The sequence below is a fragment of the Anabrus simplex genome, chromosome 3, assembly GCF_040414725.1.
Source record: "Anabrus simplex isolate iqAnaSimp1 chromosome 3, ASM4041472v1, whole genome shotgun sequence".
Classification (NCBI taxonomy): Eukaryota; Metazoa; Arthropoda; class Insecta; order Orthoptera; family Tettigoniidae; genus Anabrus; species Anabrus simplex.
The window spans coordinates 383497334-383519224 of record NC_090267.1 but is presented as its reverse complement, the minus strand read 5'-3'; the positions used below and the strand labels follow the sequence as shown (position 1 = coordinate 383519224).

Sequence of the window (21891 nt, the reverse complement as noted above, 5' to 3'; positions counted from 1 at the left end):
GAACGATCAGCGCACTGGCCTTCGGTTCAGAGGGTCCTGGGTTCGATTCCCGGCCAGGTCGGGGATTTTAACCTTAATTGGTTAATTCCAATGGCACGGGGGCTGGGTGTATGTGTTGTCTTCATCATCATTTCATCCTCATCACGATGCGCAGATCGCCTACGGGTGTCAAATAGAAAGACCTGCACCTGGCGAGTGTTGCTGCTTCCAGGCCATACGTCAATATAGGTACTAGATATATTTTGTACAAGCTGATCTTGGAAACTAACGGAAATGTTTCATCCCAAAGTATTTGACGTACAGCGTGATAGAATTTGGAAGCTTTCTGTATTCTGTTACTAATCTCTTGATGTATGGTATTGTCTGACGCCAGAACACTACCTAAATACTGGAAGTTGTCTACAATATCCATCTCCTCAACTCCAATTCTTAGATGAACAGTTGGAGAGTTTCTACTCATCACCAAGCCAACTCTCTTCGTTTTGCTGATTTTGAGACCTAAGGTTGTAAAAGCTTCATGCCAGAGATCTAGTCGAGTTTGTACATCTGCTTCTGCCTCACCCCATACCATTACATCATCAACAAAAACCTGGGCATTAGTTGTTGGATTATTTCTCTTAACCGCTTTTAAAACTTCATCCATTATGATTATGAAGAGAAGTGGTGAAATACATCTTCCTTGCTGGACTCCACTCTTCGTTTCAAACCAACCTGACCTTCCATCCTGGACCTGGACACAACACTTGGTTTCATCATATAATCGTTGTACTCGTGCTATGATGTCATCGGGCACTTTCTTATGTCTCAAACATTCCCATATATGCCCGCATGGTACATGGTCATATGCTTTCTCGAAGTCCAGAAAAACGGTTATAAGCAGGGGTAGAAGAAAATAGAAATAATTCAGTAGCCAGCCCCTTTTAATTAGGAGCCAGCACATTTTTTTGCAAATATACATTATGAACACCACAGGTTAGACTAGGATCAAGCTACGTATTATTTTTAAAATGTGGCCTTAAGTAGTATAGTCTCAGTTCATATAAGAATGGAAATTTATATTTTAAGAGATACTAACCCAAATAATCACCAGTCACCTTCAAGGTCAGCGTCTTTTAAAATTACACTACATGTGCCTGTTTGATATCCCACCAGTAACATTCAACTTGCTTTACAATGCAAACAAACCTTCGAAATCAGTATAGGGTTCGTTTTTTTTTTTTTTTTTTTTTTTGGCAGTATGATAAGATGCCATGAACAATGCATTCTTATGCTGTAACATATTAGCATCATTTTCTTGACGCACCTCGCTTAAAGTACACATTCGGGATTTTTCATGAAACTTTCAGCCTCCTGCCGGCCCTGTGGTGTAGTGGTAGCGTGCCTGCCTCTTACCCGGAGGCCCCGGATTCGATTCCTGGCCAGGGTACGGATGTTGACGTGGATCTGAGGGCTGGTTCGAGGTCCACTCAGCCTACATGATTACAATTGAGGAGCTATCTGACGGTGAGATGGCGGCCCCCGCCAAGAAAGCAAAGGATAACTGCCGAGAGGATTCGTCGTGCTGACGTACGATTCTCTGCATTGTGTATCATTCTCATACTTCTCTGAATCAGTAACATTCAGCTTGCGTAACAATGTAACCAAACCTTCAAAATCAGTGTAGGGTCTTATTTTTTGCAATATGATAAGTTGCCATGTACAATGCATTCATATGCTGTGACATTAGCATTCATTTTCTTTACGCATTTCACTGAATGTGCTGAAATTTCCGTTTGCCTGAAAATTGAAATTTCCACGTATTTTTGATTTCACGCTGGTCAATGTCGTCCTGAACTCTACAGTCGGCACATCCATCAAGTGTTTTCTCACATTCACTCCCTTCTGTATCACTTTGTGTTACATTTACGGGCCCTACTTACGAAGAAATCTAAAAGAGTACGGTACACTGTTACTCACATCAGTCAATTCGTGCGGTGTTGTTCGTTTCATTTTGCCGTTTTTCTCAAGTATAGCACAGAAACTAGGGCTGGGACAGATACAATGCAACCGTTTCCGGAACACAACCGTTGTCGAATGAAACCGTTGCGAGAAAATAACAGTTGCAGTTGCTCTCTGCTGCTGCGTTCTTCACCAGCACCGATCAAGTGGCGTTTCAAGTTTCACAACCGATACGTATACAAAACTGCCTTCCGCAATCATTGCGTTTCTTGACACTGGAGTTTTCCAGTGTAACTCACACGTGAGATAGGCCGTTCTGGAGGGCCGCCCTGTTATTGAATGATGCGCCTGACGTCACCGAGAGTCATAATAGACAGTGCTACCCCAGATCTATGGCTTGAGTGTTGTAAGGTGCAGTTAGTTGAGTATTTTTAGAATTCATCTTGTTAGTTATGCTAACTAGCCTCCATTCAGTCATGTAATACAGAACTAGTGGATCTTTAGATGCCGTGACATTTAAAACTAATACGAAAACATAACATGACTTCAAATCCGACTCTGTAATGACAGGCACACTCGCAAAGGCGATCGTGAGTTGAGAATCAGCCTTTTACGAACAACTAAAAACATAGGTATTAATCAAGGCATAATACTGTACTGCCCCAGTTCAAAGAAGTAAGAGAACTACGAGCATTATTCCACCTCTAGGTCGCAGAAAGTACAGTAATTTAAGATTATTTTGTTATGGATTTGTAAATTTTGTTGATATTCGGATACATGTATTTGAATTTCTGTTATGTACGGTAGTAGATTTTCAAGCACACGGTAATTCTAAATTCTTCTAACCCACATTTCCAGTAGTCTGAATGGGCAACAATGTATAGTAGTAGGTTAGAAGAGCGTTAGAAACAACAAAGTTATTACAACTGTCGACCAAACTATTATGCTCATTCAAATGTTGTTTATGATATAACCAGTAAGCCTATAAAAATCCAATTACACCATAATTTTCCTCGTTTTATTTTACGTTAGTAACAAACGTTTGGAATTTTAAACTTGTACTTTAGTAATTTTATGTCAAATGGAACCCAGAAAGTGCCCATTTTTAAACATGTTTCAACAATACAAGTTAAAAAAATTATTTCTCAAAACACGTCATCAGATCGAATCCAAATTTTAATATAATATACAATGTAATGTTTTATACAGTAACTTCTTTTATAAATTTAAGAATTGTATGTTGCCAAGGAAAAAAAAGCTGTTATCAATTTTGTAAGACAACTTTTTTCTCGGCTCAGTGTGGTTGGAAAACTACATTCTTGGTCGCGTTGTAATCTTTATATATCCAATGGTTATGCTGTATGACTGTGAAATTCGTAAATGAATTAAATTCTTTTATGCCAGTTTATATTTATATTGGATACAATGATGTACATCACTGACTGACCGGTACAAGGGAAGACGTGAGGCGTTGCCGCGCACTCCCTCACTTGTTCGGTAGAAGTACGTTATTTTGCAACCGTTTTATACAACGGTTGTCTGAGCGCAACTGTTTTGCCCAGCACTAACAGAAACGTAAAATGGCTTCCGAGTTTGCGGGCTTTGATGTCTGATGCTACGTTGGCAATTTTCCATAAAAGCACAGGAATAAAAACAACCGTATTTATAAAGTGCACTGTCAGGCAGTGAAACTGTTCAATACCAAAATGCTGTAATTAAATTAAAAGTATAAATATTGTTCGGTGAAAATGCAAGAATTGATAAACACGTCATTCCGTATGTTCTAAATGCAAAGAATGAATTCCACGGGAATTTATCAGCACTGCTTTGGCGGTAATGTAGTAATTATTTAATTATTATTACTGGAATTATTTAATGTAGCAGTTCTCTGCATTTCTCCACAACTCTGGTCTGATCTTTGTACTCGGCTACCGATAGCTGATCATCTGTAATAGAACTCGTGTTACGGTATGTCCACATGAAAGGATACTTGTTTGGCGGGTTACAACGATATCTCCCATGACCGCTAGGCAGCTCCCGCGCAGAACTGAACCGTCCAGTTCCAAGGTACGAAGAGCAATTACAGAATTCAAGTCTGCCAAAAGCACAGAAAATGTTTATTGCACATATTAGAATAAATGTGAGCTACAGAAAAAAAAAAAAACGTGAAACACCACACGACTTGTTACTTTGTAAAGTAATGGAAAAGTACATGTAAGGGAACTCCGGATTTCAAAAAATAATTTTCAAAACCGAATTTGAAAATTCAGGCGCCAGGTAAAAATTTTCAGGCGCCATGGTGACTGGGCGCCCGGTATTTTTCGACCCCTGGTTGTAAGTGTTTTACCTTTCTCCCAATACTTCTCATAGAGCATTCTGGTGGCAAAAATGAGGTCTATAGTTGATCTATGAGGTCTAAATCCATGTTGTTCCTCCTCAAGTGTAGGTTCAACATATTTTCTAATCCTGCTATCAAGGATAGTTTTGTAGATTTTGAGGCCATGTGACATCAGAGTTATACATCTATAGTTGGTACATTTCTTTCTATCACCTTTTTCAACAATGGGATGATGACTCCTTGCTTCCAGTCATTGGGTATTACATTCCCTTTCCAGATTCTATTTAGTACCCTGTACACCCACTGTTCTCCTACCTCTCCTAGTGCTTTGATCATCTCAACACTTAATTCATCTGATCCAGTTGATGTGTTGTTTTTCAGCTTAGATATTGCTGTCTCTACTTCCAACCATGTACAATTAGTGGTATCTGTGCTGTCAAAATCATAAAATTCGTCGTCTAATGGAGTGACATTTTCATAACAGTTCAGCAAAGTTTCAAAGTGCCTTTGGAACTCCTGTAATATTTCGGTCTTATCCCTATTCATCTCACCATTAGGAAGTTCTACAGATTGGATAGATTCATTTTGAGTTGTTCTATTCTTAACAATACTGTATAACAGTTTTTTATTTCCATCCTGCGTTATTTTGGTAGCCAGATCTTCCTTGCATTTCTGCTTTTCAGCTACAACCAACTGTTTGACCTGCAATTTTTTCTTCTGTAAAGTGACAGCTTCTCCTCTATTTCATGTTGATCTCCCCATGTTCTTGCTTGATGTAAAGATTTTCTTGCACGGTTTCTGTCACTGATAGCCTTTTTAATATCATCATTCCACCAGGCAGTTTCTTTAGGTTTTCTTACTTGACTCTGTCGTCCACATACTTTTTCTGCTGTACCAACCACAACCTTCTTTAGAGTATCCCGTTCTTCATCTACCAATTTCAGTTCTTCTCTTGGCAACAACCTGCGGACACCTTCCCTGAATTCTTCCTTTACACTTGGCTCGGTTAGTCGCCAAGTTTTCATTTTTGGGACTCTTTTGTTACAGACTTTGGGAGGTCTTTCCTCTGCAATAACTGCAACCAACAGTCGATGGTCCCCACCAAGGTCTTCACTTGGAATGACCTTAACATCATTGAAATTTTTCCATACATTCTGATCTATCAGAATATAATCTATTACTGTACCTATTTTATCATCCCAGCTATATCTTGTTATTTTATGGGAGTCCCTTTTCTTGAACCAAGTGTTACTCACTATCACGTTGTTTCTCATGCATAGATCTAGCATATATTCTCCCTCTTCATTTCTACTTCCCATTCCATAAGGGCCCAGTATGGATTCATATCCTGTTCGTTGTGAGCCAACTTGTGAATTAAAATCACCCATTACAATTAGTTTGTCACACTCAGTGTGTTCTTCCAAGTTATTAAGGAAGTTGGCCTTTTCCTCTTTTTAGCATTCTACCTGTGGAGCATAGACTTGGATCACGTTGTACTTTTTCCCTAAGTTCACAGATAATTTAATTATCCTTTCACTAACAAACTCAACTTCACTACAAGCATCTATGTCTTTATGAATTAAAAATCCTAATCCTAATGAAAGCCCTAATGAAGCAAAATTAAAATCCAGGAAATGGACAGGCATCCACATTTTTCAACAGTGGCATGTATATTGAAACTCGCACCTTTGAGTTTCGACTCAAGTTGATCGAATTGTTGCCGCATTTGAGATGACTGTCAAAGTAATAGTCTGGCACATGGCCGAGTTTAACCTCCAAATAATTCATGGTCTAAGAGTGTGATCAGAAAACACTGAGTAATAACACAGCTTCAGCTGACATTTGTTTCAGAAAGAGTGTGATCTGCAAATAATGCACTGATACTTCTATGGACCCCAGTGCAAATGTTTTTATATTTGTTGCCTGGTGTTTTACACACCTTTTAATCATCATCATTCCGTGTCCGGTCAGCATTTCCAAAATGTAGCAACTCCGATGGCCTTGTTGTTCGCCTCGATTAGGTCCTGTGTAGTGCAGGGATGTTCTAGTAGGGGACAAATGAGCAGGTGGTTCGGATCTTGTGTTACACCACACTCGCAGGATGCGTCTCCATCAGCTGGAAGTATGGCCCATTTTTGCATGTTGGTCTTGCAAAGAGGTACGCCCACCCTAAGACGATTAAGTGATCTCCAAATAGGGTAGGGCAGGTCATTTCCTGGAGCTAGCTCTTCCTTTGCAGGAGTATCAGACGGCAGCATGCTCTTCCACCTGGTGATGCGGTTATACTCAGGTGTTCCTACCAGTGGTTGAGTCCTGGTGATGAAGCTCTTTCTCGACTTCAGTCGACAGACTACAGCCTGGTGATCATGCAGTGGGTGGCGAGAATCATTAGTCTGCTTTGTCCTCTCTGCATCAGCAGCAACAGCCCTTCTGATAGCGGGGGGGAGCTATTCCAACAATCGGGTAGAGTTTACACCTTTTAATACACTGCTGTCATTTAATAAGCTCCAGTAGAAAAGGTTTTTGTATTTGGTCTTTTTCACACCATATAATACTCATTATTAGAAAACATTAGATAGCCTATATCTTTCAATGTACCCATATATACACAACGTAAAATGCAGACATATTGGAAAAGAAACATATCAAGTGTTTATATATCCCTGTCGGATAGTCCTGATTTCTGCGTTCAATAATACGTTTTCTCGCCTAACACATTCTCTTCCTTTGTCCCCTGCAGAAACTTCCAAATAACACATTTTCTTTCCTTGTCCCCTGCAGAAACGTCCAAACAACGTTTTATGAATAAACTAACTCTGAAATCAGTCATCCATTCTGTGCCATATTTTGAGGTGTATCGCAATCTTACTTAATTTCAGAACATAACATTAAGTTATGTGATTGTTTATTTCAGCCTTTTATTTCTAACGAGTGAACTACTGCTATCGGCCATGTTATTTACGCATTTATTACGGAAACAGGTTCTCTTTCATTTTTGAATTATGCTTACAGAACACCAGTCGACGAATATTACTAATGACTCCGACATCCCATTAGTGTTCGAATGTCAATACGAGAGCTCGCTAGTGCACACAGCATGAAAACAATACTGCAGATGATCGTTCGCATTCAATAAAGTCGCGCATTCAATATAGTCGTTGGAGTGCACAAATATTAATAACAGAAAAATAAACTATGAATAATCCTTGATCACTAGCCTTTCCCACGACAAACGTTATCACTAACCATTCGTCTGTGAGACTACGCAAATTAATCCACCAATATCTGCAACTGTCACCTTTATGCACATAAGAAACGCAAACCAAAACTTAAAAATACACATATACAAGCATACTTTTCTATTTTCGAAGTCCTAAAAGTCATTACTTTATGGAAAGCACTTGTTCGATTCTTGGTCACTGTACATCTCCACAGTAACCAATACAGTAAGAAAACATCAATTTCAATACGTTCAAAGGAGGAAACTGCACAAATTTTCTTTTTCAATCTCTCTACCACTGCATTTTCTCCGAAAACCTCAATCAGCATCATAATTAATGACCATTGTAAAATTGAATACGTGATCACGGTTTCTTTTACCAGCAACTTTGTTGACAAGTGCATTTGTGTCCTACTTTAAGCGTGTCTTATTAATATTAGAGTATGATTTGATTATTCACTTTAAGGTCCGTCTCTTTGCTCTTAACTACCTACATATCATTTAAACACTCCAATCAGTTATTTGGTCGGTGGTCAATACATACCGCCCAACTGCGAACAGTGTAAAGAAGGCATGCCTACAACTTTAAAGGTGAAAATAAACATGTTTTTTTCTTGTAGGGTTATTGTTGATGTTCGTTCAGGTTTGAGTATTTCTGCATTTGCTTCGAGTATTTCAACTAACATTGTTCTCAACGGCTGCAACAAATTTGGCTGCGTAACCTGGTGCCGAAAGTCAGATGTAATCAGATCACCACTCAGCTGCTGCGCATATGTCATTCGTGAGACTGGTTTATCTCCTTTTCTCTGAATATTGTGGCAGTATATTATATAACTATTGGCAAGGAAATTGTTAATTATGTAGAAAGAAATACAAAGAAGGCAGTGTTGGGTCTTTCTTCTACAGTCCATAATAACCATTCGTTCTTCAGACGACGATAGCTCCGTAATACTAAAATGAACTATGTTTTTTCAGGTTAGGACACATACTGGGAAAGGTACCGAGAAGGAAAAGCAAAAAATGTTACCAGAAGGGTGGGGGAAGAACATTTGTCTCTCCGCGCGTCGTCCAGCAGACAAATGGTTGGTGATGTAGGGTTAATTGCTCGTAATAATGTATTTATCAGTGACATGGTTCTCGTATGTTTCACACCTTTTAATACTCATCTTTAGAAACGGTAGATAGCCTATATTTTTCAATGTACCCATACATACATTACGTAAAATGCTATAACCAAAGGATAATGCACAGTTTAATATAGGAATTTTCAAGGGACAGAAAAATGCTATAGCTACGATCGAATTCTCGCTATTTGCCGTACTCGCTATAGCGGACTTTACTGTATATGAAACTTCAGTCATCTGTCAAGTTTCAGCTAGGAAGAGATTTATAGCTATGGGTTATGTGAACATCGTAACTCAAGTTTGGAAAGTAAACTGAAGACCGAATTTCAATGCTGGTTGCAGTTTCAAAATTTGTTCACGAATCACATCAATGAGCAAAATGTTACCAGAAGGGTGGGGGAAGAACATTTGTCTCTCCGCGCGTCGTCCAGCAGATGAATGGTCAGTGATGTAGGGTTAATTGCTCATAATAATGGATGTATCAGTGACATGGTTCTTGTATACGGTAGTATCAAAGTTTAGAGAAGGCAAGTGAATAATAGAAAAGAAATAAGATGAATCAATATACCATGAAAAGCATACTGACCTTTCTAAATTATCTATTTTAATCTGGCATTCAGCAGTCTTCTTATCATAAAACAGACATTCTTTTTTTAGTCTGAACTTCTCTTTAGAGAGCTGGAGGTTCTCAAGCTTTCTATCAATATCAGACAACAAAGCTCTCTTGGCTTCCAACTGTGCGGAAATCTAAAAAATAGAGCAAATTCAGATTTATTAGAAAATTATGGTAAATTTTCATGCAACAATTTCATAGCAATGAACATTCTCTGACAGTGATGAGAAGAGTACAAGAAATAAGTAATTGGGTGAATTACTGTTACCTAAGAAATATTTTACTCCATTACAATTACAAATTACTTTTTCAACAAGTAATCAATAAAATCACAATTACTTTACAGAATGCTAGTCTTAAAGAAATCTCAGACTTTTTTTGCATGTGGCAGGAAAAATACAATTGAGAGATGGTACACAGGGCAGCAAGAAATTACTGTATGGTACCTTAAGAAACAAAAAGAGAGATCAAGTAAACACCAGATTTGTGAAGGATGAAGGTGGCATGATTTTAACAAAGCCAGAAGAAATAAGAAATAGATGGAGAGAGTATTTTCAGAAGCTGCTGAACATAAGAACGGATGACAGTCATTCAATGGACGACCAGGAAAGGCAATTAGTTGATGAAGAAATGATAAAGAAATTACAATGAATGAAATTGAAATGGTAGTAAGAAAGATGAAGAATGGAAAAACTGCTGGAATAGATGAAATTTCAGTGGAGATGATAAAGGCAGCTGGAGCTGTAGGCCTGCAGTGGACATATCGGGTTCTCGGGAAAGTCTGGGAGAATAAGGAGGTCCCTGAGGATTGGCAAAAAGGAATAATCATCCCAATTTTCAAGAAAGGTGATAAGAAAGTTTTGAAGAACTACAGGGGAATTACTCTAATATCCCATGTTGCTAAGATAATGGAAAGGATACTGGAAAGTAGAATAAGGTTGAGGGTTGAGAATCAGATACAGGAAAATCAGCTTGGTTTCAGAAGTGGAAGGTCAACAATAGAGCACATTTTCATTATGAGACAACTAATGGAAAAGCATTGAGAGTACGGGAATGATATGGTGATGACATTCATTGACAATGAAAAGGCATGTGACAGTGTCCCCAGGACGAAAGTTTGGGACAGTCTGGTGCAAAAAGGAATTGGACAGGGATTAATAAAAATGATCATGGCATTGTATAAGGAATGTTGTAGTTGCGTGCAAACACAAGTTGGCAGGACAAGTTGGTTCAAAATAACTAGTGGGCTGAGACAGGGAAGTGTTCTATCACCAAACCTGTTTACAATAGTAATGGATGACATCATGAGAACAGCAAAAGCAGCATAGGAGGAAGAGAAATGAACATGATGTTATTTGCAGATGATATTGTGATTTGGGGAGAAGACGACAGGAAGGTTCAAGAACAGTTGAATGTGGTGAATGGGAAGATCGACGAATGTGGATTGAAAATAAGTGTAGAAAAGAGTAAAACTCTTGTTATGACTAGAGGGGAGAAAGAAGGGAAAGGTCAGATTAGACTTGCAGACAAGCCCCTCGAAGTAGTGGAAACGTTTAAATACCTGGGGAGTGAATTAATGGAGAATGCTCAACTGGATGCTGAGATTAGTAAAAGGATTCAAGCTGGAAGTTGTTTCTATCATAGTGTAAGAAATATGTTATGGGACAAAGATGTGCCAACGGAAGCAAAGGATACTATGTACAAGATGTATTACGTACCCATAACAACTTACGGAGCAGAAACTTGGACAATGACAAAGAAGGATGAGAGTCGAATACAGGCAGCCGAAATGAAGTTCTTGAGGAGTATGATACAGAAGAGTAGAAGAGACAAAATAAGGAATGAGAAAATCCGGGAAGAAATTGGAGTGGAAAAAATGAATGATAGAATAGAGAAGAGCCGACTAAGATGGTTTGGGCACATAAAGCGAATGAGCGACGAAAGAATGCCAAAAAAGGTGATGGAAATGCAAATCCAAGGAAGGAGAGGCCGTGGACGACCACGACTGAGATGGAAGGATACCATCCAACGCAGCATTATAGAAAGAAACCTGGACTGGGACACAGTGTTAGAGGAGGAGTGGTGGAAAGACCGAAGAAAGTGGAGAGGAACCATATTTGCCCCTACCCGGCTATAGCTAGATAAAGGTAAATGATGATGATAATGATAAGGAAAAATACAAAAGTCTGCAATGAAACATATTTCATGTGTGTTTTTTAATTTTTTTAACAAAGACACATTTTATATGTCAGGTCAGGATCATCCTGCTACCGTATGTGACAGTAGACGGTACTACCTGTGATTGCCTGGCTGAGCGTCAAGCAGCCATTACCAAACTTGACAACCAAAGGGGGAGAACAACAGCTGCATGCGGAGGGGTCCTCCCTTTGCTGGCCAGGTGAAGCCTTTTTTTGTGTAGGAAATGACACAAATTCGCCAGAAAGGAGAACATGATCAATGGTTTAGATGGAGGAAGAGGACCCCAGTCCCAACGGAAGATAAAACTGAAGAAATTTCTCCTGTCAGCACTGTCTGTACTTCAGTGAAGCAGTTGCAAAAGGTGCCTGTACTCTTAAGAAACAGCCTAGAGTTACACGTGGCAGTGAGTATAAAATGCCCCTGGGAGTGGCGACCCCAATGTAATAATAGCATACATGATAATGGAGCTGTTAAACTTGCCTCGGAAAAGTTTATGGCGTAACCTGCATGCGGCGCACAGTTCCTTGGATGCTGAGGGAACTGTGAAAAATGGACAACCAGTACCCAACATCATGAAGTCTTATGACCCCGACAGGAAAGGCAGAAGTGGTGTATTTTATGGAGAAAGAGGGTATAGAAATTTTGGGGTTGAGCAACGTTAAATGGAAGGGGAAAGGAAAGAAGAGAATGAGGAAAGGATATACACTATACTGGAGTGGAAGCCAAGAGGCAAAAAAAGGAGTTGGCCTAATAATTTCAAAACAGCTGGAGGTGTATGTGGATGTGGTAGATCAGCGACAGGATAATGAAAATTACACTGAGAATGAGAAACAAAGTGAAGACTTCATAGAAGTGTATGCACCACAGACAGGGAACAAAGAGGAGGATATTGAGAAATTCCTGCAGAAACAAGAAAAGGAGATAACTGATGTAGAAGTGATTATCATGGAAGGTCTAAATGCACAGGTGGGAAAAGGAGGAAAAGAAGAAGTAAATGGATCATATGGATAGTGGAAAAGGAATGAAGGAAGAGAGAAACTAGTGAAGTTTCCTGAGAGGAATGGAATGATTGTGGGCAACACATGGTTTCAGAAGAAAATAGCAGGAAAATTACAAGATATAGCAGGGGTGACAGAAGAATGAAATCAGTAATTGATTACTTCCTGGTGGAAAGCTCAAATCGCAGACAGTTGATGGATGTGACAGCTTTACCTGGAGAAGCATTTGATGGAGATCATAAGAGTTGTGATAACAAAAATGAGAGTGGAGAAAATGAAAAAATTAAAGGATATAAGAGTGAATGTCCCTATTAATACCACAAAAATAGCAGTTTACATACTCTTAGCAATAATTAAATCTGAAGACCAAGGACATCCATCACATATACACCCTCTTTTTAACCCCAACAATAATGCAAGAGAAAAACTACACCAAACAGACATCATAATAATGTGACAAAAAAGTGTTGGACATATGCGCAATTTACTATTTAATATTAAGCCTACAATTTTCTTAACAGAAAAAGTGACATAAAAATGTTGGATATATGCACAAGAGACATTAATTTTAATGGACTCATTGTGTAACCACAACATATTTCATCAAAGCTTCAAGACATACCAATAGAGTTCTATTAGGTGTTGGTGTTTTCAAGTTACATTTAATGTTCTTTTCCATTTATACCTTAAGGCTGAAGATGACCCAATACAAAGGTCGAAACTAGTCCCGATGTAATAAATTAATATTAACATATTATATACAGTATCGAATAGGTGGTCCTTCTCATCCTTGTTGATAGCTGTGGAATAAACGCGAAACACAGAGAAATCCTAGTTAACTTCTTTCAAATGGCAAAACTACACGCCTATCAATATGGACCATGAAAGCATCCAAAAAAAAGTGTACAGTTAATTACACCCACTTCACAGTATTTATTAAGGTAAATTAATTAACTTGCAGTTGGTGATAGCTCACAACAAAAAAGCTGCTTTATTTATCTTAATATATGAATTGAGAAGTTGGTGTAATTAACAGTATACATTGATCTTCACTTAAAAATTTAAATATGAGGATAAAGCTTGCTTACAGAAGAAGATGGTGATTCACATACGCCTGTCTTCTTTAGTTCTGCAAAGGGTCCTCTGACTTTGTCCACCACTTTTTCACTCTGTGAAACTGGAGAAAAGAAAATTTATAATGATACTAACATAACACAGCAGTTTTAATATGGGGACATACAACATACAACAAAAATACAGTCCTAAGAGTCAAAGATCGACATGAGCTAATTAACATGAAAAAGTGCATACTCAGCCTTCTCTGCTGATTTTGCAATTATATTTTGAAGCGTGAGCCATTCTAGTCTCTGTACTTTACACACAGTAAGGAATCCTGGCTCATTGGAATTACCTGACAGGTCTACAATCCTATTCACAGGCTTGCCTTGCTTTCACTTCTCCGAGTCCAGTCACACTACAGAGCAACTGCATGCAGACAGGGCTACTTGCCATACAACACACAACCGCTGTTCTTTGTTTCGACTCCAGAGACAGTCCAGTAATTCACACAGCTAAATACAGTGAACAACTAAACAAAAACAGTCAAACAGTGTAAAACAGCAGGACAATTCTCCTCCCAAAACAGCCATTAACATTGTTCCAGTTACACTCACGAAAGCTGCTCACTGCTCTGGTCGCCGACACTACGACAATCCTCAGCCCACAGAAGCGTGCGCGCGCGCACACGCACACACACACTACTCTCAGGTAGTAAACCGTCTTCCACTGCATATGTCATCTTCAGTCCAGCTAATCACTCAACGCAACAACCACAACTTCTCGTTCAGAACTCAGTGGGACACTAGCGACAGCCAACACCTGTGTCATCCTCAGCCCAGCCACTGAACCCCAACACACTGATTCTCCCAGTTACTCTAACACTGACCGAGTCCAACACTGACTAACTCTGTACACGGCTAGTCTTCCTTTTTATAGCTCGGGTGATGTGCACCAAAATATTCACGATGTGGCTAAAAATGGAACATTCTCGTTGCATCTCCCAGAAACTCAGAGGTAAACCAGCCGACGAGAACAACATATGGAAAGGCCATCCCCGCCCCACAGGCCAGCTGAAAGATTCCCAGTCGTCTGACTCACTAGCCCCTTCCAGGAAGTACTGAAAAGGGGGCTACCGCAGGGCTGGCCGAAACAATATTTGCGGCCACACAAAAGACCTAAGTCACAAATTTAGCCTGACACTGTACTTCAAGATAACGACATTCATTATTATAAATATTTAGGAGGGATGAAGAACTGCTGTTTAACAAATTTTCATCCAGAGATTGAAAAAAAAAATCTTTTAAAAACATCTAAATACTTGTTACCATATTCCACGGATTCAAACCATGAATTCCAGCATGTGAGCACAGGAAAAGGAAATATTACTGCTGGAAGATCTGTGTAACTTTCCTTAAGAAAATAAATATCAGCACTTTTCATTCTTCTTGAATGTAAGAAAGCCCTTTTCTATTTATATACAAAATTGCTTAGTTGTGACATTTCTTTTAAAATTACATTTCCAATTATGTTTATCTTGTGCAAAAAACACTGGAAGTGCACAAGATCAATCACAGTCTCCAATGCTTTAAAGCATGTCCTCATGTATTAAGCTGAATCTGATACCAAAGTACATTTTCATATGAGATGATTAAAAGAAATAAGTTTCATAATGATAGATCCGTATTGAACTGTGATTACAATAGAGTAAATTAATATATTATTTTGGGTCCACCTTTTCAATACAAAATTTAAACTATTTACATGTTGTATTGAAAAGGTGGACCCAAAATAATATATTAATTTACTCTATAGTGCCAATGATTGCCCAGCTACATTTGCTTTGTCAAGAAAGCTAGAACTACATAAAAATTGAGTCTCCTCGTAGGCGCTCATTAATGAGCTTTCATTGCTTCTCCACAGCAAGGTACATATTCATGTAGCAATGTAGTTGCCATTGGCAGATATCATGATCCTGGCATGTACCTGAACGTACAATTGAAGTAAATTAGCTAAAACGTCTTAAGCACAAGATCTGTACCATACTAAAGTAATTAATATTAAGCACTTAATATGGATCTGTGTTATTTTACTCCCCAGAAATTTAATTTAAAGTTTTCAGAAATTCTAGACATTTTCCATAGAGTGTAAACATGAAAATGCCCTTGTTACATTCATGGCTCTCTTTTAGTTTTTAAGAATGCTCACAAAGGCTTGTACTCTTGTATATTCATTTTTCACAGCCTGCAAATAAATTTTGATGTGTTTTGAAAAAGCAAGAAAGGTTTGAAACTGACTCAAAATGCAAAATCCATGATTTTAAAAAAACTAAAACTTTTCTTCTGGAAATTTCAACTGCGGAGCTGGTACACTCAAACACACTATCGTCATGTTTCATGAGCTCACGCATATTGTGTCACAATCTTAACATGCCCAGAAAGATGTGCTATGCCTTTTCCACACTGCACGAAATGCGGTGTGATCACACTGCAACTCATGTCATGGCTGTTCAAGTCAGCAACTCGTTGCTCAACCGCTGCTTTCATTCCCTTCGCGTAATTCAAGTCAACAAGTGCTAAAATGGTGAGGCCAAAAATGTTTATAAAACAGCGGGCAGAAAATTATAAACAGGAAAGTCTTTATATCAGTGATAGTGAAATTTTGGTATGTAAAATGTGTAATCAGCACCTGGATTGCTAAAGGGTGTTTTTTAGACAAGAAAGGCGAATAGATTTCACCTTCAAGTGTACTCAAAGCAACAAAAAATGTTGCGGAGGAACATAATGCATAGTTTTGTTAGTAGTAAAGCATACAGTGGACAGTATAAGAACTTCTGACAAAAACATAGCAAGTAAGTTACTATCAATTTTGAGATAGGCCTATCTGTACAATGTAATATGAATGATGCTGTTGCATCAGTGTCAAAGGTACTTCAAGTCAGCTTCCAGGCTGAAGGGTGTAAAGTGTAACAGGTCAGAGAGTTTCCGGATACATACATAAGAGATCAAGGAGATTTTTAACATTATAGTGATGGGTAATTCATGAAATATACGTGATTTTTACTAATCTATGCACTTTGATGTAGGAAACTAAATAAAATAACAATGATCAGACATAAAATGCAACAATGACACGCTTTTTTCCGTTTTTTATGGATAATGCACTGTCATTGGAAATAAAGAAGCAATTCCTATACATCTCAATAAGTAAAATGCAGCTTTAAAATATATATCGATTTTTTAAATCTACAGATGTGATGTCACTAGTTATTTAGTGTTTCCCGAAAAGCTCTGGTTAGAAGTCCTTCAATTTTCATGAGATTACACAAGTCTATATGGTTACAGCGTGATTACATTATTTTATGTATTGACGTACATTAAATTGTACTTCCTATGTCAGGTAATTAGTACATCTTATTTTGGACAGCATACCTACTTTTCAAAACCACCGCACGCCACTGCTCTCATAACACCAAATTGAGGCACTATCAGACAGTTATCCACCCAGAAGCCCAATATGCCACAGAATGCTTGATACTGAACAAGAGAGGCTTGCTGGACAAACTAGAGGTCCAGGAGAGGAAGATCTTGAGAAAGACACTAGGACCAATCAAATTAGATAGTGAGTATAGGAGGCGACCGAACCAGAAGTTATGCAGTTATACTGAAAAAATCACAGACGTAGCCAGGAAGAGGCGTCTGACATTCTATGGACATGTCACGAGGATGAACCCAACTAGGATGACCTACCGGCTTCTGAACTACTGGAAGAACAGGAAGAAAAGTACACTATGGCTAACAGAAGTGAAGAAAGATACAGGAACTGGGAGTAACTGGAAACTACATCAGAAACCGGCACCTCTCAGAAGAATAATCAAACAAAAGAGGTTTCAAGACAGACCACCGTGTAAGAAAACAGGCGCCCTCTGGACATAGGACAGAAGGGAGAAACATAGCCAGAGAATGCGCAAGTACTGGGCAAACATCAAGTCCCTCTCAAAGCGGAAAAGTTGAACACAGGTGGCCCATTTTAAAGAAGAAAAAATAATGAAAAGCTCAAAAACATGATAAATAGTTTCATATTTCAATGTTGAAAATAAAAGAAGCAAGTGAGTTAGACATAGTTTTGAATACAAAAAAAAAACAACAACCATGATTCATTTAGCTCAAAACATGATAAAGCCTCAAAATATGGCTAAAATGCTAGAATACAGCAGTTGACATGTTACAAATATGCCAGTATTCAATGTGTTATGGATAAGATTTACCTAGAGCTGTATATTCAGCATTAATTTGTCTCAGAATCTCCAGAACTTGATCTGCATCAAAATCTTGTTTCTTATTTATCTGTTCCAGCTTCCGGACTTTGGCCATTAAATGTTGAGGCAGATCAAACGCTTTTGTATAGGAGGGACATTTCTCCAGAAGCCAGTGATGTGGAAACTGCAACAGATTCATTTACCATCATTAATAATGAAACAGTAAATATTTCTGGAAAATTCCAGAAACAGTATTACATATACAGACCATATCATCTAAAGCTTATTGATATGATTTCAAGGTAAAATTAATATTTTAGAAAACTATTACAACCCACTTATTACTGATAACAGCTGCAGTCAAGTAAGTAGGGCTAAACCTAAGCAACTGCATTAAGTTAAACAGCCCGAATCTTGGGCAAAAGGATTACCTGTGGGCAATCTTATGCCTAGTTTAAACGATACCAGTTGTTGAGACAACTGTTGGCGAAAGATGTCCTCTAATTATTGCGGACTGCTGACCAGTCCAGTTGAACAAGAACCCACTCACACAAGGAAGCTATTGCCACGGCAGTGGACGAGAAATGGCTGAGTACGCAGCGTCTGCAGTGTACCATGAGGAATTAAATTTATTTTGTAATGATATGTGCCAGGAATTCATTGCCGAGTCATGCAAAGTTTTGACCTCAGTCACACCGAATCCTTGAATGTTAATTTTATCAGTAATCTGAGAAAGTGCCATCTGAAGAGCATTTTTCTCTTTATACAGGTTGAAAGATAAAAATTTCATTATGGTCCGTATTGAACCGAGATCACAATTGAAATTAATAAAATTATGTAATGGTTCCACCTTTTCAATACATGTAAACTTAGTAATGTAAGGTTACATCACTAGTTGATCATAAACGGTACCAGTTTCGACCATAAGTTCCGGGTCAACATCAGCCGATCACTCAAACAGAAAAAACAATGCACAGGTAAATAACCAGTAATGTAGATGATGTAGTTTTTTCACCAGACATAAGTTCATGCGGAGCAGTATAACATATGTGACTGTAGCACCATGTCTCAAAAGTTTTTAGATATTTTGAAGAGAAGAATAAACGACTCAAGGTTATCGTGTTGGTCACACAAACATTGTCATTCCCTATACAGCTCAATGTATTTTACGTTAGTATCATCACTCTACTTTGGAGCCATATTTACGCAAACAACCTACAAATAATTTAAAAATTAAAGTATTTAAATTATCAAGACCACACAGGAAGCTGCACCTCTCGGTTGACACAAACGAACTGGCACAAAAGAAATATAAGCTACTGGACTGTCACGTTCACATGGCGCAAAATGTCACAACAATACTGAGTTACGGATGGTGGGGGTTGCAGCTGGTCCCAGTTGGTTGTCCTCAGTCTACTCCTGGGGACAATCAATTGTCTGGACAATTGTGAGGGCAATTGCCTAGAAAATTGGACCAAAGTGTTCACATGCAGCCAATAATTGGAAGCCAGTCAACTGTCTTCTGACAATTGTCTCATCAACTGGCATCGCGTAAACTAGGTATTACTGTAGATTGGTACTCATACTTCATTATTACAATAAAGTCTTACATAATTGACGTAAACAGGCCACTGGGTAGTTAGATTAGTCAGAATGTCTGGTAATAAGGAAAGAGAAAAAACAATATTCCAAATGCTTACATACTTCTTATTGATACAGTTGATCATACACTGTAAATACAATTACAATTTTGAGCATAAAAAGATGCTGATAGATTTAAATTTGTTTTAAAAACTTTGTAACAGATTTTTCCTTGCCTGAGACGGGTTTTTTCGTCGCCATGTCAGGTATTCTCAGTAGAAGTAACACATCAGCGCTCTAGATTTATTTTAGTTGCTCTACACATTTCAACGCAACATAATCCTGAATCTTTCATTGTGCATTATTTTGGCATCAATATCAACTAAGTTTTCTTTTTCACTAGTGTTAAAAATGCCTAAAATATCTTCATCAGTCATTTCAAACTGGTCATCAAGAGTAAACCACCCAATGAAGTCTTCATCAGTCACATCTGCACACCCAGGAATTTGGTTCAGCAAAGGCAACATACTGTCCACATTGCTTTCCGCACTAAGAGTACAATTTATGTTAGATATGAGCACAGATATGAGCACAAACGGGAAGAAATTTATAGTTTGTATCAATAATTTTACCCAAATGTCTTTTTCTTTTTATGAATGTGTCTGAAAAGCAAAGGGTTGGTTAAGCAAGACTCTACTGTAGCCCGCAACCAAATGCCAAAATCTTCTCCCAGTGATCAGGTACCCTTGACAAGGTGGGGGGAGGTTTGCATGTCTCAGGGATCCCAAGAGCCTGCAAGGAACTTTGGCTCAGGCAAGGCAATCCAAGCCGATGATGGCGATGATGATGATAACAACAACAACAATAATAATAATCATAATAATAGTGTGTGGCCTCTGGAGAGACCTGGTTTTTGGAGTTGATGCCGTATAGGTGACCTGCATGTCTGTGAGGAAGGGGCTCTAACGAACATAAAATCTACTGCTGAGAATACCAACAAACACCAACCCCCAAGCCAGAGGAATTAACTAATGAAAGTTAAAATCCCCAACCCAGCTGAAAAACAAACACATGCCCTCTCGTACCAAAGATCAGCATGCTAACCATTTTGCCACGGAGCCGGACAAGATCAAGCGTGAGAGACAACAAGAGATTGCACCCATATAATGGCCCTTTACCAGGGTCAATGTAAATTCCTTAACTTGCACACTATAAACTAAACTATTTAAAAAAGCCAACAAAGAAGAACTGGACTGATTCTAAGATGATTACCTTTGGCTTGAAATGGAAACTGGATGAAAGGTAACCCAGGCACTCATGGCAAAGATCTGTTTACACTGAGCCACTAATAGCAGGAAAGACCTGGAATGAACAAAAGAGGTTGGTGATTGGCAGGAGTGGTGTGAGGAGTGGTGTGGGGAGGTGGTAGGGATTTTTGTTTTAAGAGGAAGTACAACCAGGCAACCATCCTCTATTAATGCTAACCAGAGGAAAAAATAGAAGGGGTCCAAAACTAAAAAGTATCAATCTGCCAAAGAAAGACAAGGACTACAAATGGCATGAAAATGCCAGACTCCCTAGGCCTTGCAAACCTAATGACATTGGGGTTTAAAAAATGAGAGTTGACCAAGAGACTGGATAGATGAAAGTGAGGAACCTGGCACAAGGAAATGGAAGCAATAGTAGGACTCAGCTAAGGGATTCACGGTTGATAACACTCTCAAGTTAAAAGAACTTGGGGCCCCTTTTAGTTGCCTCTTACAACAGGCAGGGGATACTGTGGATGATATTACACTGTTCCCATCCAAAGGGGAAGCCATCAGCAGGACCAGATGGTGATGCTTTCTTGATGCCTTCTGTTCTACAAGGGACAAAAGGAATCAGGTCAAGTGTCAGAATGTTTCCCAGAGCAAAGATCAGGGGCACTTTCTCCTATTGTTAGCCCCATGTCACATGCAATAACTCAAATACAGAGCACCAACAGAATGTACTAAGCAAGTGCTTAGGTCTACATCAATTGATTTTATTCTTTGGTTGTAAAAGAAATATTCTGCAAATAGAACACCACAAACAATTTTTCAACCAAGGACAAGGGCTGTCCTCAGCAACTGATTTTTAGGACAAGAACACAATCTGTATAAGAACACTTCGTAACAGAAAAGAGACAGAACTTACTGGTGGAATGATATGGTGAGAAAGGTAAGGGCAATAAAGGTAAAGTAAAAAGCCTCAGGAAAGAAAAAAGACATCAGACAAGGAGAGAAGGAGACATTATAAATAGATGTATGTCTATTAAGTCATCAGCCTGGAGGCTGACTTGATCCTCAGATAACACCACCAAGGTAAAACTGTTGTACAGATAGCAACATTATAATGAGGTGCAGTAGGCAAGACGAGGAGAGAAGTAGTTCCCATTTGTTTCCTCACCGAACCAGAAAGTGCTAGAGCAGAACCTGTAAGCCACACTATCCACAGCATCCAGGCACCTTAGTCATGCCCTGAACGCCATTACTCAGCATAGCCCATACATCAGCAGCTTTCAAGCTGCCAAAGCCTCCTGGGCTGA

At 38.8% G+C, this 21891-nt stretch overlaps 1 protein-coding gene across 2 annotated transcripts in view; it reads right to left on the bottom strand.

Annotated features, from left to right (window-relative positions):
* The window catches only part of LOC136866407 (uncharacterized), an 85625-nt gene that overhangs the window by 47961 nt on the left and 15773 nt on the right, over positions 1-21891 (bottom strand). For both annotated transcript variants that reach the window (XM_067143330.2, XM_067143331.2), the window contains 3 exons: positions 17754-17928; positions 13519-13607; positions 9207-9367 (listed from right to left, as the gene is read on the bottom strand). In XM_067143330.2, coding sequence (XP_066999431.2) covers positions 9207-9367; positions 13519-13607; positions 17754-17928 — 425 coding nt within the window. The remainder of the gene's footprint in view (positions 1-9206; positions 9368-13518; positions 13608-17753; positions 17929-21891) is intronic.